This window comes from Larimichthys crocea, chromosome XV (assembly GCF_000972845.2).
Source record: "Larimichthys crocea isolate SSNF chromosome XV, L_crocea_2.0, whole genome shotgun sequence".
In the NCBI taxonomy this organism is placed as follows: domain Eukaryota; kingdom Metazoa; phylum Chordata; class Actinopteri; family Sciaenidae; genus Larimichthys; species Larimichthys crocea.
Window position 1 is genome coordinate 6,962,082 of NC_040025.1, and position 16,053 is coordinate 6,978,134.

The window sequence follows — 16,053 nt, forward strand, 5'->3', positions numbered from 1 at the left end:
TATGGCATTTGAACAGCATATATATCTACAAACATAATATAAATAATAATATATTTTTCAACGAAAAATAATTAACTTTGAAGCTGAATTTCTCCAAAATGATACAGTAAATATGCTTGATACTGAGTGAGTGAACAGTCAGGGTGGTCCTGAGTTTAACTGTATCAGCCTTTGTCAGAAATTATGGATAAAAGAGATTTTACAGTAGAGTAAATACTGTACATAATGCCTTTTTCAACGAAAAATAATGAACTTTGAAGCTGAATTTCTCCAAAATGATACAGTAAATATGCTTGATACTGAGTGAGGGAACAGTCAGGATGGTCCTGAGTTCAAGTGTATCAGCCTTTGCCAGAAATTATGGATCAAAGGGATTTTACACTGGCGTAATATGTTTGCTCGCTCCGTATCATGGACTACATGCATTTGCCATATATTCTGTAATACGGGCGCACTTGAAATCAGGAAAAGACGAACGTCTGCTCACTTGACCTCAGTCTACTAAACAGTATTTTTTTTCCCTGTTTATGCACAGTGTCCACCGTGTAATGTTCTTTCTTTCTTTCTTTCTTTCTTTCTTTCTTTCTTTCTTTCTTTCTTTCTTTCTTTCTTTCTTTCTTTCCCATTAATCGTTGCAGCAGGAACAGGCTTTCGCTGTTTCCGTCTCTGTCTCTGAAAAGTCTGGAGAGGGGGAAGTCAATTGGATTGCGTTGCTACGCGACGAGTCAACAAACAGACGCGGAGGCTGTAGACAGACGCAGAGATGTCGTCCAGTTATTCGGCAAACCAGGTAACATAAACATCTGCCTCCTCCAAATGAGGAACATTTGGGATGTTTTTTTTCTTGCTGGTCTGTTTTCTCTCAGTCACACATTGTGACATAACCCTGCTTACTTCCCCCTTCTCTCTCCATCCTCAGTATGACAGCGCCTTCAAGTCGCAGAGGCTGCAGAACTGGTGCGAGACGAAGCACTTCAAAGAAGTCAGTCGTCAGCAGTCCCGTCCTGTTGTATCAGGACAGTTAGATTTCACATTGCCTTGTAGTTTTCAACAGTGACATAGTCATCTGAAAATGTGATGAACGAATTCAGCTCAGTGTGTGTGTGTGTGTGTGTGTGTGTGTGTGTGTGTGTGTAGAGACCCAGTGCACAGAGCGGTCGAACCACTTTCATTGCCAATGACAGAGGACATCTGCTCCCAGGAATGGTGAAGGTGAGACTGTTTTCTCAGACTGCATAGCTGTTTAGTTCAGGTCCATATTTAAAAGTATTTGAATTGTTACATATTGTGCTATAAATATGCAGAGCAAACTCCCCCTACTGGTTGAAACTCGGGTATTGCAGCTGATCTGGAGGCAGGTGATGTGGCACCTTTCATCACCAAACATCTTCCAGACTCTGCAGGAGACCTGTCTTCTTGCCAGCTTAGTTAATGTTACAACAGTGCTATCACACACCCTATAGTGACTGCCCTCTGCTGTAATTTGTTTTAACTTTGCTGGGAGACAGGGAGCTAGTCGAATGTGGTGGTTTAGTTACACTTTAATCATTCTTTCATGGATGCATGACTCCACTCTCTGTCTGTCTGTCTGTCTGTGTGTGTGTGTGGTGTTATAGAGAGGAAGTGCATGGCCAGACTTTAAGGGGACCTGGGATCTACCTGCTCGTATACCAGCCCACCACATCAACCCCACAAGCCGCTCTGTGGAGGGTCTCAAAAGGCTGACGTCATGGGGCTTTGACCCACAGCACACTGGCAAGTCTCGGCCACACAGTGGCAGCAGAAACACAGAGAGGCTGCTGGATGTTGGCGAGCAGGTCAGGCAACACACACACCCACACACACACAAACATGACTGGTGTTCAGTGTTTTCCTTAAGGGTATTCAGAAAGCCTGAGAATATTAAAGATGGGAAACAGTGACATATTTTGACAACAAATAAAAATATACACTCAAATTTAAAACGCTCCTTTAAGGCAATGATAAAGCATACAGTGCTCTGCAGCACAGGGGTCAATGCACACTACAGTAAATAAGTCCAGTTATGTGTCAGTTGAAGTGGAGCACAGAAATCATCTCCATTTAAGTGAAATTAACATCTCAGAATCTGTGTGTACTAACTAACCAATCTGGCCAATCTAACCAGTTAGATCCCCGGCTGCATTGATCACATTAAAAGTTGCATTATGATACTACTACATTAGTCAGTATAAGGGATAAAGGTTAACCACGATAAAGCTGTTTATCACTTTTAGAGAGATGTTTGCTACTGTCAACAGGAAAATCTCTCTTAATCCTAGTTGCATCCGCAGTGAACTACTACAAAATAGTTTTGTAACAAACATTATGAATATAGCTTGAACAAAGCCAAACACAAATGAGCTCACAGGAAGTCTTGTATTTTCAAGGAACTCAAACTTCTGTAGACCAGGCTTATGTCCCTGTGGAGAGGCAGCGGAAATCAGCTAAGCTCTCAATGCCTCAGGAAATTACTCACAAAAAAGCATTCTCTGATATCTGATCTCTGCGCATGGCATGATATACAGAATGTCCATGGTGCATGTTTGTCTTCTCATACTTGTAACCTGCTCCTGCTTTATATTGAACTTTGAACTAGATAGATAGATAGATGATAGTGAAGTGACTGTAAATTGTAAATTATGACCTAGCTGTTATTATACAATGTGATGGCATGTGGCAGGAAAGATTTCCTGTATCTGTCCCTTTGACAGCGGAGCTGTAGCAGCCTGTGGGAGAAGAGTTTATTCAGCGTCACACCATCTTTCTCTATCTGCCATCATTAGGTCAATTGATTGAAAAAAACTCATTCACCCTCTCATAAATTTGAATTCATATGCAGACAAATGCACCTTTGCACAATTCACATGGAATAGTTAGTTAATAGTTTCACTTGATCTGATATGACCAGTGACAAATGGTGGCTAATGTTAGCTAGCAGGTAGGTAGCAGCCCTACATCAGCTGAGAACATTGTGCTTACTAGGAATATATGGTGTTTCTTCAACAACAAAGCCTGGGTGACCCCTGAGCTAAAGGCCCTACTCAATCAAAAGAAGACACTTTTCAGTTCTGGGGACAAAGCAGAGCTGAGTGAGGGCAAGGCCACCTATAGGAAAGAAGTTGGAGGAATGCTTCAGTCTAAAAATACGAGAAAGATCTGGAAAGGACAGTGTAAGGAGCCCAGTATCTGGAGACAGAATGCTATATTTGTTGAACATATTTGACTCTACTCACCCTCCCTCTACCACCCACCAGAGAATAGACTAGTCAGTGTCTCAACCAGACTCTTTATGGCCATTGAACCCCTCTCTCTATAACAGTCAACCGGGTGATGAAACAGTCGAGGAAGATCAAGTTGAGGAAAGATGAAGTTGAGTGTGCCCAACCAACTTATTAGCACCATTGTTGCTTGTAAAGGAGAACGGTGATTGCTAAAATAAATGGTAAATGGACTGTACTTATATAGCGCCCTTCTAGTCTTCCGACCTCTCAAAGCTCTTTTACACTACATATCTCATTCACCCATTCACACACATTCATACACTGATGGCTTAGCTAACATTAGCCAACATAAGCTATACCAGACAACACAAGACACCTGGGAACACTGAAGTTTATAGTTACATTACATTTGTAGGAGCCAGGATATGTTCATTCATCTATGTTCACATCAGCCTGCCTGTTCTTATTCCTTTCAGACCAATAGAGATGTACATCATGACGGTGCTGCACCGTCCTCTGCAGCTGAAGCCCGACCAGCATTTAAGGACCCTCCTGTTGCTGGAGGCGAGAGAACTGCCAGCCAAAACTCAAAGGACTCGCAGGCAGATGTGCCTGGACCTGCTAGTCAGCCTGCTGAACAAGTTACACAGGCTGCTGCGAAAGACAGGCCACTGAGCCAGTTCTCGGCAGCTGAGGGGAAGACAGCTGTAGGGCCTGCTTCTGGAGAGGGAACCAATAGCAGGTCCAGTACTGGCAGGGGGAGACCAGGGAGTAATGTGTCAGAGAAAGTAGCCAGCCAAGAAGCACCATCATCCTCCAAGCAAAGACACAGGGATGCACAGCAAGACCAATGAACGTCTTTATTTAATTCTCAGTGGATGAAAAAATACAGACAAAAATAAATGCCCATTAACTGTCCCAGTTTTAGGTCAATATATATATATATTCACCAAGGAAAAATATAAAACGCTTTTCTTATAATGTTTTGAATATTAAATTAAACATTATTAATCCGCAACTCACACTGCGATCCAGATTTCATTCACACGACAGACCTGAGTAGACAGAAGAGTAAAAAAAGAAAGAAAAAATAAAATATCCTTAAATATATTTAAGATTTAAATATATATTTATGTAGACAGTAGCATGAAAAACACATTCTAAAATATCCTTTGCATAGGTATTATAAAAAAAAAAAATACAGTATATGTCACACCTCCAACCAATAAAAGTTTTGAATAGCCTAATCAATATCGCCTGCAGCCTCTGTGGGTTTTTCTTTATCACTTGTCCCTCTAGAATGAGTTATTGTTCTGTGAGCTGACCAGAGTAACAATCAAGTGTTCAGTGCCATTAACCACTGCAAAACAAGAAGCTATTGTTCTCTCCTCCATGGGAACACAGGAAACACGAGTTGACCATAGATATGTGTTTCTAACATTTTAGCAACATTTGGGGCATGATGGGCGGTATATAAAAAAAGCAAGTCTCAGTCTTTATACTATGAGTCAGGCATAAAGGAGAATATAGGAATATACCCTAAGAGGTCCTCCAGAAACACACAGAAGTGACTTGAATATGTAATTGATAGTTATCAACGGGACTTTAAAAGAGCCCAGACACACTCCCATTAATGTGTTTGATAAAATCATTTGTTTACAATCAAAGTGGTTGACTTTGTTCATACTGAACAAAGTCCTGAACACCGTAAGGCTCTAGGTGCGGTCATACTAACAGATGTGTGTGTGTGTGTTACATTCTAACTTGGGCTCCATGGCAAAGCACAGAATGGCCCTGTCCCCATGACTCACTGTTATACAAGCACATGATTTTCAGTGATACTTTCTTTACACCTCAACATTCAAAAACAATGGACAGACCAATGACCACCTCTGCTGTGTCTGATACATAAGGCATAACAATATATCACGTGGACTTTCTTGCCTATAGCTTATAATAAAACAAGAGACACAACAAGTTATCACAGAGATTGGTCAAACATTCTTCATATTCTGAATTTTCTTCATATGGAAGGAATTTTCTTCAGAGTTATTATTATTATTATAAAGTTAATTAATTTACCCTTCAACAAGGCACAAAGTCACACAATCAGCCTTCATACAAGGTCCAGCAGATCAAACCAAGGTAAATCATTATTCTGGCAGGATGTCACTATACTTGTCGTGTAGGTGTACTTGCTTTTGTTGAGATCCTGATTTTGTTAATGATTACCCAGTCCTTCTGTCCAGCTGTGACAGTTATCCTCAAACAGGAAGAGGTGGAGCTATACTTCTTGTCAATCTCCTGCATCTCAAAGTTTCCGTTCTCTAACGTCCCCACTGTCTGGAACTCTTTACAACTCTTCTCCTTGTTCATGGTAGCAACCACATCATGACCTATTTCCACCTGAGCTGACTCCAGAAGGTCTTTGCCCCCTGTTCCTGTTTCTACTAATATCCCCATCACCACTATAGGCTCTTTGAACACCACTGTCAGGTAGCTTCCTTTTTCTGGGGAGCGTCCCCAGAAGAATCCCTCCCCGGCATCCCAGGCCAGTTTGGGGAAGTGGTCCTTGTAGGCGGACATATTAGAGTAAACCTCAGCAGATGGATTGGTGTAGGGCCCCTCCTCAAAGTCCTTGTCCTTTAGCTTGTTGTATGTCCCTTGGAATGAGGAGAAAGTCCCCACGTGTTGGAACAGAGAGGGTTTGAAGATAAGTGGCTTTTTCTGAGTCAACAGCACTCTGAAGTGAGACATTAACCAGTCACAGGGCATTTCCTGGTAGAAGAGGTAGAGGAAGCGCGCCAAGAGAGGAAGATGGGCTGATTTGTAGAGTTTCCCGATGTAGCCGAGCGCTGAGAATTCTAGCATAGCCCACGTGTCCTTCTTCGCCTCTTGCTCCTCAACATGCCTCTTGATGGTGGTCACAAAGTTTTTTGCAGACAAGATGTCATCCTCCAGCTGGAGGTAGTATCTGCTCAGACCAGCACTGTAGTGGATCAGAAAGGCGTAATCCATGTTTTGCTTGGAACGGAATGATACCCTTTCTGGAGCATCATTGTAGTTCCTCTTTAGACCTGCAGGTGAATGAGAGACTTAGTATCACAGCATCAACTGAACAGTCATGTTCCCCTGTGAATCAACTTTATTTTTGACAGAGACAGCTGAAGAGTGACAGGAATGTGGGGAGAGTGAGACGGGGAATGACATGCAGCAAAGAGCTGCAGGTCGGATTTGGACCCTGGGCTGCTGCTGAGCCTTCGTACATGGGGGCGGATGCTCTACCAACTGAGATAATCAACACCCCTCTCCTGTGAATCAATTTGTACACTAGTAGGACGATCACATGTGCACTGTACCTGTAAGAGGAGGGTACCAGTCCTGAGGAACATGGAGGACCACGAGCTGGCCTTGTTCCAGCTCTAAGGCAAAAGCAGTTTTGATCTCCTTCACTGTAGCGACTGTCCAGCTGAAATCAAAATCTGCTAGCAGAACAATGACCACCATGGAGGAACGCTCCTGAGGAGAAGACTGGGAGAAGAGGGACTGCAAGGTGGGGATCAGGTAGCTGCCCTTCTTCCTCTTCACTGATGACAATCCAACTGATAAATACCCTGAAACAGTCCAATGTGTTCACCATCAGTCTCTATTAGTATAATCAAATTTACCAATTAAAATTCCAAGCACTTCTACTGTAGCCAGGGGGCCTCCATGACAGGTCTGTGGCCCAGCTGATATATTTATTGGCCCCAATCAGACTTATACACATAATATGCTTCTGAGCATTGAGTACCCTATGCATTATTAGCTTCCATCTGATATTTTACAATAGGAATATTAATTTAAATCAAGTCATTTAATTTGATAATTCAAACAATAATGTACTGAATATGTTTCAGAATAGTTCATGTGGAATAAAATAATTAATGTTTGGCATGTTAATCAATACCCTCTAAACAGGGTTTCCACCTTCAATGTGAAAATATATGGGATACCTTATAAGTAGGTTGGGGGTCCTCCTCCCCAACCCTCATTTGACTGTCTTACACTTAATGTTTTGCATTCTGTTGGATTTTCATGCACCAATTTGTATTTTGATGCATCATCATTAAGGTCCTCAGCTACTCTTATGAATGTAAAGGAAATAAAGAGTCAACAGGATTCAAAACACAATGCATCAATGAAATCAAGGATTAAAACATCAGATCATGGACATGTTCTGTCTAAAGAAACTACTCTGGTCTATTTATAGGTGCCCATTTATAAACTCACAGAGACCACTATGGTGGATGACTGAACAAATAATGAATAAAGATCAACCTGTGAGAGGTAAAGAGTGAAGGAAACACATTTGTCAACATTCACTGTTCATTTATCTAGGTGTTTCACCTAAAGGACGGTGTAATCATTAAAGACAGGAGAGTGACAGTGGCTGCTCTCATGGAATGGAATGAGCATTTCGGTATACAAAAGAAGTCAATTGACCTTTCGCCGAGCCCGGCCGCAAAACGCCCATCGTCCAGTCACACATCCTAGCAACGATGTACGATATGCGTTACTATGTAAGCAAGGTCTGTCAAGCTTTAGACTCCTAGCAAGATGGTGAAGTGCTGTGCCTATGGTGTATGTAAATCGGACAGTAGAGGAGTTGTGTTCTTTCCATTGCCAAAGCCAAAAACAACTGGAGCGGTGTGTACAATGGATTAAACAGTGTGGACTGTTGCGTTCGCTTAATGCCTATGGTTGATGAATGATCAGACACACAATGTCCATAACAATGTCGTTTAAGTAAGACGAACACATAACAACCATCCACACGGTGTTACCTCCTAACTTGTCCGTGTAGCAAACAACACTGAGAGTCCCCATTACAGAACACCTCCCCCTTTTTGTCCCCCTTATCTACTCTCTTTACCCCATAACACACTTTAACCTAGTAATCTCTTTTACTGGTAATTCAAACATTTCCAGGTATATCAGAACATGTTATCCTCAATCCTCACAGTACTCTTCTAGAACCCCTCTATCTCAGTATTATCATAGAACACATTTTATTTGTTATACTCTTTATCTCTCTGAGAACAGAACTGTCTCTTAAATCAGAATCTTAATCAGAAGGCCAAACGCACTGGAGGGGGCGCGTGACACGCTTCCTGATGAAGTCACATGTGATGTATTAGTGCTGTCAGTATGTATCTGACTGTTGGTTGACTGTCTGGTACCCTGTACTGGTGCGTGACTGGGGGTGTCAGCGTTGCTTGACTCTGTGGATGTATGATGTACCTCAGGTACTGTACTCTGGACTGAAACGTTATGAAATGTGCGCATGTGCGTACGATTTCTCCTGACCTGTCCATCTTCTGTGTCTGTTATGTATGACCTTGGTGTAGATGCCTGTTGTAGAACAGTCCTTTGTTGTTTTTCCATGGGAAGCCACACGGTTTGGCCCCCCTGCAGTTGTGATAAAGGTCGCACTCTGTGACGGCAGTTGTTTTGCAGACACTGGTCCTTCTTTTTCTGTTTCTCAGACTTCCTAAATTCCCTGATGTTTGGCCAGTGAGGGAGAAGGGCTGCTGGGAGCTGTGGTATGTTGGAGCGAATCTGTCTCCCCATAAGGAGCTGTGAGGGGGAATACCTGTTTTCTAGAGGTGTCGCACGATATGTCATCAACGCCTTTGCTTTCTCACCTCCTCCTTTCCACAGTCCTTTCACCATAGCCACTGCGCGCCTCTCTGTTTTCCTGCGGATACTGTGGACTACTGGTCACATAGTTGAACCCATACTCCATGGTAAAGGTCTTTAAGGGAGCTCCGCTGTATTGTGGCCCATTGTCAGATACCACTGTCTCTGGTGGTTTATGGCGACTGAATACGTCCTTCATAGCTGCCACAACTGTCTCTGCTGAAGCTACTTTAAGGTGAGCTACCTCTATGTAGTGTGAAAAGTAATCCACTACAAGAAGGTAAGTCTGTTTCTCCCAGAAGAACAAGTCTGTGCCAACACGTTGCCATGGACTCTCTTGTACTGATGTGGTCAGCAGGGGCTCTCTGTGCTCTGCCCTGTGCTGTGAGCATGTTACGCACTTTTCCACCAGTTGTCTGATATGTTCTAAAACTCCAGGCCACCAAACTGACCGGCGGACCCTTGCTCTACACTTAACAATACCCTGATGACTATTGTGTAGATTCTTGAGAATCTCTTGCCTCATGCAGTGGGGAATCACAATCCTCTGGCCTCTAAGCCACAGTCCTCCAGCCAAGGTGAGATTCTCTCTTTCAGGCCAGTATTCCCCCAGCTCTGGTGTGAGGTCACGTTTCTCTGGCCACTCCGTCTCACAATATCTGGTGAGACAAACAGGGTCAGCTTTCAGTTTCTCTTGTATAGCCTTCAGCCTGGCCTCTGTGGCAGGAAGGCTTTGAACAATTGCATCCACAAACACTTTGACCTCTGCCTCGTTCTTTTTTTCTTCTTGTCTACATGTGTGTTTCACGGGAGCTCTTGATAAAGGGTCTGTTGTTATCAACTGCTTACCCGGCACATGCTCAATGTCAAATGTGAATCTCAGCAGTCTCAGTCGGAATCTCAGAACTCTGGGTGGGAGCTCATCCAGTGCTTTGGTGCTTAAGCGTGGCACTTATGATCAGTCTCTAGCCTGAATCTTAGTCCAAGAAGGTAGGATGCCAAAGCCTCCTTCTCTATTTGTGCGTAGTTTTTCTCTGCATCCGACAGGCCTCTAGAGATGAATGTTGTGGAAAAATTGCTGAAGTCAAAGGTCAGTGGTGAGGTCAGGAAAGGAAGCCTGTTCAGGAGCCTTTGATGTCTTACACTGTATTATTTATTGACGCTTGATCAAGGAGAATTAGAGACACTCTCAAAGTTCATCATAACCCGAGTCGGCTTCACATTCTGCCCAACTCATCCTGGTGGATCGACTTTACACCTCTACAGATAACACCACAAATACTACACGCCCAGAAATAGTCAAAGAAAATGTCTTTACACATGGAGGTGTTATTGTCAACACATTCTAGTCTGGAGACAGAGATGTCTGTTTAACCTAAGGATAGAAAATTCCCTAACAATGAACACAACAGGTTTCCATGTTCCATCTGTCAGCTTTTGAGTCAACATGCCCCCAAGACCGAAAAATGATGCATCAGTTAATACACAAGTCTCTGCTGTGGGTGAGTATGAAGCTAACATCCGTGGGAAGATCATTTCAGCTTTCAGTCCCTGAAGGGTTTCTCTCTGTGGCTCTTCCCAACACCTTTCATTCTTTCCACTCAACAGGTCTCTGATTGGGTGCATGTATGATGCTAGGTGGGGTAAAAACTCCCCGCCCAAAAAAATCCCCACATTTTTGACTATTCAGTGTCAGGTCTTGTTTTTCAGCTTTTCCAGGACCTGATAAAGTATCTCATTGTTTTGTTGTATGTCTTCTCCATACACTAATATGTAGTCTGCATGACACACAACATCTGTGCAGCCCTCAAACATCTGTGACATGCGGTGTTGGAAGTGTTCAGGGGCTGACGAAATCCCAAACGGCAGGCGATTGAATGCATATCGCCCAAATGGTGTAATGAATCTGCCAGAAACCAGAGGTTGCATCAAGCTTTTTAAACACCTTCACTCCAGGAAACATAGCGAGTGTGTCATCTACTGCTGGGAGGATGTGTCTCTCTCTTCTAACCCACCTATTCAAGGGTGTTAGATCCACACACAGTCATATGGGTATCTTTGCTCTGGGTTTGGGAACCACGACCATACCAGCACACCATGGTGTGGGTTGTTTCACCTTGGAAATCACCCCCAATTTCTCCATGCACTCCAGCTCCGTTCGCACTGCACCCCGCAGAGGTAGAGGCACCCGGTGTGGAGATGATAGAGCATGTGGGACAGCTTAGAGTCCCCATTACAGAACATGGACGGCCCCACTCCCAGCTAAAAGTGTCGAAAATAACGAAGCATACATACGTCTGCTCAAAGGTAAGGACTAACATTTAACGTTAACTACGTACTGTGTTGTCTAGAACTAGAGGCAAGAACACAAATTGGACCAAAGATATACCATGACAAGGATATCATTGCTAGAACGTTACCCTCTAAGCTAAGTTCAGCGAGCCCTTTAGCTTTAGCCAACATTAGTTAACGTGTTAGCTAACGGTAGCTATATTAGCTATTGTGTTGGGTCTCAATGCTTGGAGCTCCCACGCCTCCTCCCGTACTCACAGCTCCGGTTGCGAGATCGAGAGGCCCCGTCTGCCCCAGCCGTTCCATTACGGAGCCCGTCGCCGGTTAGCGCATCCCCGCACGCCCACCCACCTCCAGGGGTGGTGGTGGTTGTTGGGGACCCACTTAACCCGAGCGCCGGGCCTCCGGAGAGCAAGATGTTTCTCAAACCCCTTTCCTTGCCCAGATGAGGGGGAGGCTCCGAGCAGGCGTCCCCAGAGGTGGGGGCTACCTGGTTGATCCTGCCAGTAGCATATGTTTGTCTCAAACAATTAAGCCATGCAAGTCTAAGTACATACGGCCAGTACAGTGAAACTGCGAATGGCTCATTAAAATCATTTATGGTCCCTTCGATCGCTCCAACGTTAATTGGATAAATGTGGCAATTCTAGAGCTAATACATGCCAATGAGCGCTGACCTCTGGGGATGCATGCATTTTAATATTTTGAAAATTTCCCTCCACTGCATATTGTAACCCCTTTTGCCTCGATCTGGAGGATATTGTGGAGGTATTGTTCCAAAAACGGTCACTGACACGCACCGGTATACCTCTTCCTGTCATGGCACTCTGACGCGTTTGACGGACCGAGCAACAGTAACTAAGGGGGGCGGGGCTTGGCGAAAGGTCAATTGTACACACCTTTAGTTCTAGACCAAACAATAGAGTACGTGCAAATATGAAGGTCAGAGAAAGATGTGTAGTTTTCCTATGCAAACACTGTGACCCAGTTTAACACTGTATTACACAGCAACAGACGAGTTTGGTTTTCTGCTTCTTTCAGTGGTTTCACTCATGTGTCACTCACTCTGTTGAGTAGATGGTGCTCCAGCAAGCAGCTGATAGGATACATTGAGAGGCAGGTAATCTCCCTGTTCCACCCAGGACTCCTTACTGATCAACCTCTCCGTTTGCCAAGTTAACTCATTAGGAATTGGTTCGTGTGACCTTGACAGGCCCTGAAAAACAGAAACACACTGTTTGATACAACATGCATACACAAAACTCTTGTCTTCATATACTGAAGAGTGAAGAGTGATCTTAAAAGTGTAAAGCATTTGTTCAAGTCACGCTTCCTTGTAAAAGGATGGCTTTCAGGTTTAAGGTTTAAGGTATATTTGAATTGTCCGTGTGTGTGTGTGTGTTTACTCACAGCAATGAAGAAGTCCACATGGCTAATGAAGTATAATGCTCCGACGATAAGCAGCACTGCCAAAACAACATTCTTCTTCTTTGAATGACGTCGCATTTCCTACAAGGCCCCCCCACCCCCACCACACACACACACACACACACAAACCATCATGGTGTGTAACTCAGTCAGCACAACAGTAAATAATTCATCAAACAGTTAATGAATGTTTCAGAGATTCAGCAACAGGCGAGACTGGACTGCACGTGTGTGTTGAGGGATCTATTTGGTATGAATAAACAGCTCTGTATGATGCCTCACCCACACAGTGTATGTCAGTCCCACCGGGATTTCACTTTTTTTTTTGTTGTTGTGATTTTTACAATCAAAATGACTGATTTTGCGGCCCCTTTTTTGATGTTGTTTTTTTTTATTTTTAAACCACATCAAAAAGTCTAAACAGGCTTAATAAGACAAAAACAACCACATCAAAAAGTCTAAACAGGCTTAATAAGACAAAAACAAGGTATACAGATTGAGAAACACTGTTTCCTTTTTATTCTCTGTAAGAATCTTAACATTAGTACTGGAGTGTAAAAACACATTTACCCCAGTACTAAGTGAGGCGAGATAATTAACCAGAACAAACAATCCAAATGATGATGTGATGAGATTAAACAAAAATAACTGATGTAAATTTCACTTGTTTCTTTATTATTGTCTGAGAATTGGGAGCAGACAGGGCTTGATGGAATTGATGGATGATTATGATTATGATTATTAATACTTGTAAGTGGTATTCTATAGCTGACTTTTGGCGATGGTCGAGGACTTTGTTACACGGGCTACAAAATAGTTTTCCTCCGCTTGCATGTAAAATTGCCAGATATTGTTTTGCTCGGTCATTTGCAGATATATATGAGGGCATGTGTGTGTGTGTGTGTGTGTGTCAAACAGGTGGTGTGGAAGACAAATCTATGGCAGAGCCGTTTATTTAATCTATGGTGGAAAAAACATATGTGTCGTGGGGAAGGGGCGGCATGTTTGGTTATTTTGCAATAATTGTGCGACATAGTAGGAAATATGCGGCGTATTACACGGTAATCCACGCGATTGCAAAGTCGGGAAAAACTGGACGGACTGCTGCAGACAGTGAGGTAGTAAAAGACATTTGATGATAGTGCTGTTGAACGTGCTGTTCTCCATCTGCTGCTGTTATCACTTAACCACATCAGCGCCGTTTTTTTTGCTATGGGCAATGTGTGCATGAGCACCCTGAAAAAAAAAAAACTCTCCAGTTGTCTATACCGCTCATTATCAGGTCAAGTTAGTGGAGTGGACGCCCTCATTGTCACGTCAACTTCCTGCTGAGAGTCATACAGGTTGTGTGTGTGTCATAAGAAGCGAGGGGGAGGGGGGCGAGGGATAGACTGATCCCAGGCGGCAGGCCACACAACACAAACTGCTTCCAAATAAATTGTATTTCATTCCTAGAATTAACATAGACCCATATACCTACATGTAATTAATTGGGTTATGTGAAAAATGAAAGACTGACGTTGTTGGCAAAGGTATAGTGGTTAATGATGTGGAGTCTTCATCATGGACTTCCACTGATGCCATGACCCTTCCAGTGACAGTAGCTGAAGCTTATTAAAACGTACTTGAGGCCCACTGTGTCCGGACTTGCCATCATCAGCATCAATTATACAGTTCAGTAATGATGTAATTGATGATTTTGCATCAAAGAAGACTAGAAAAGTCAAGTTTTAGATTGCACTTCACACCTGTACTTAATGTTAATGCCAGTGAAACAGGGTGAAAAATCTGCAACAGTGCTACACTGTTCTTGTTACCTTTTATATATAATAAAGTAATACAAATCTAATACTGTAGAATCTGTCCAGGCTCGCGCCCTGGCTGACCAGACATTGATGCATTCATTATTAACTACCCCACAAATCAACTGTAAGGCTGTGACAGAATTAGAACTTTTTGTCTAACATTTCCTGGATGTCAAATCACTTGTGTCTTATCATTTTCTGAACTGACTGGCTGAATTTGTTCTACTTGTCTGACTGGGCTTAGAAATGTTTGCACAACACCTAAGCCCTAAAGGTGCATCTAATATTAGGACGCCCTCCCAGCGAGTTATTACTTCTTACACAAACTATTTTCCTTTTTTTTTTTTTGTGAATTCATACAATCTTATTTTCTTGGTGGCTTTTGATATCAGAGTTTTATTGGGCTTTAACTGCATCACATGACTCAGTCATAATAACTGACTGATTACTATGGGGTGCCGTTTGCTTCTGTCATGTCTACACACAGACCACATACATATACCACAGTGTGTGTGTGTGTGTGTGTGGAGGAGAAGAGGAACTACTGAGAGCTGTGCTACACACACACACACACACACACACACAATTCGCCTGAACATGATTGACAGAACAGGTGTGTGTGTGCGTGCGTGTGTTTTAAGACGGATTTTGAAATAAATAAATATATATATAAGATACATGAGCTAACGTTAGAATATTGTACCGTGTTATTGTTTTATCACGAGATAAACGACAGTTACAATGAAAGTAACGTTACTTTCAGTCAGCCGGACAAAGTTACCGACTGTTAGTTACAACCGGTTAAAACGGTTTCCGTGTGTATGCTATTATTAAGAAATGACGTTAAAATAATCAGAATGAGACTAAAGTTGGTTTATTTGAACTTGGATCATAATAAATAATAAATAAATAAATAATAAATAAATGAAGCGACGTCGACGCGCCTGACGCAACAGAAGCAAATAAAGTGAGCAGGGCGCATCTCGTACACTAACACACACATTCATACATCCAAAAACATACACAGAGAGACAGCTGGCTGTGTGTGTGTGTGTGTGTGTGGGACATGTCGTCCCGTTAAAATAGAAAGGGGTGTCCACTCACCGTCCTCGGCGCAGCGTTCTTCACAGTGGACTTATAAGGCACGGAAAAATCCATCCACGGAGAGGAAAGACTGACTAAACACCGTTTTCACATTCAAAGCTGCGTGTTAACCTCCGGGCTCTCCTCCCACACAGCTGCAGGCTGTATGGGCGTTGATATAAGACATCAGGTGGCTCCTCTGTGTCGTCACTGTGGAGCGATATCTTCATCTCCCGTGGATACGACCGACAGCATTCCACACAAAAAACAAAAACACACACACTGACTTACTCAAACAAACAAACCGACTCAGCAGGGATCCAGATGATTTTTTTTTTTATTATTTCCAGTGTTGTGGTGATTCAAACCACCCCGAATTCTGTAGACCTGATGTAGAGCAGAGAGATATTGAGTTTAAAGAAGACAAACTCCAGTTTCACCTGTTGCAAGAGGGAGAACACAGCTTTCAGTTCTTACAGACCCCGCGATCTGCACACCTTCACGCCCTGCTGAGTTCTGCG

At 43.0% G+C, this 16,053-nt stretch overlaps 2 protein-coding genes across 3 annotated transcripts; one reads left to right on the top strand and one right to left on the bottom strand.

The window, feature by feature from the left end:
- Positions 1–644: 644 nt before the first annotated feature.
- On the top strand, positions 645–4,260 carry cfap126 (cilia and flagella associated protein 126). Of its 2 annotated transcripts, XM_027288715.1 has the most exons (6): positions 645–790; positions 920–982; positions 1,138–1,212; positions 1,305–1,358; positions 1,617–1,817; positions 3,719–4,260. In XM_027288715.1, exons 1-6 carry the CDS (start codon positions 764–766, stop codon positions 4,094–4,096), a joined length of 798 nt encoding a protein of 265 aa, XP_027144516.1. In that variant the 5' UTR covers positions 645–763; the 3' UTR covers positions 4,097–4,260. The 2 variants fall into 2 exon arrangements, with proteins under 2 accessions (XP_027144516.1, XP_027144517.1); XM_027288716.1 differs by lacking the exon at positions 1,305–1,358 and having other exon boundaries at positions 655–790.
- On the bottom strand, positions 4,089–15,828 carry LOC104933748 (alpha-1,3-mannosyl-glycoprotein 4-beta-N-acetylglucosaminyltransferase C). The gene is made up of 5 exons (XM_010749264.3): positions 15,554–15,828; positions 12,627–12,725; positions 12,282–12,432; positions 6,602–6,856; positions 4,089–6,319 (listed from the first exon to the last, which is right to left on the bottom strand). Exons 1-5 carry the CDS (start codon positions 15,605–15,607, stop codon positions 5,415–5,417), a joined length of 1,464 nt encoding a protein of 487 aa, XP_010747566.3. The 5' UTR covers positions 15,608–15,828; the 3' UTR covers positions 4,089–5,414.
- Positions 15,829–16,053: the final 225 nt, after the last annotated feature.

Excerpts from the sequence above, each read along its gene's own strand:
- cfap126 (XM_027288715.1), top strand. The coding sequence starts at position 764 with ATGTCGTCCAGTTATTCGGCAAACCAG. Across the intron at positions 791-919 it reads CCAGTTATTCGGCAAACCAG|TATGACAGCGCCTTCAAGTC; the intron begins GTAACATAAACA and ends CTCCATCCTCAG. Across the intron at positions 1,818-3,718 it reads TGCTGGATGTTGGCGAGCAG|ACCAATAGAGATGTACATCA; the intron begins GTCAGGCAACAC and ends TATTCCTTTCAG.
- LOC104933748 (XM_010749264.3), bottom strand. The coding sequence starts at position 15,607 with ATGGATTTTTCCGTGCCTTATAAGTCCACTGTGAAGAACGCTGCGCCG. Across the intron at positions 12,726-15,553 it reads AGAACGCTGCGCCGAGGACG|GAAATGCGACGTCATTCAAA; the intron begins GTGAGTGGACAC and ends GGGGCCTTGTAG. Across the intron at positions 12,433-12,626 it reads ATGTGGACTTCTTCATTGCT|GGCCTGTCAAGGTCACACGA; the intron begins GTGAGTAAACAC and ends TCTGTTTTTCAG.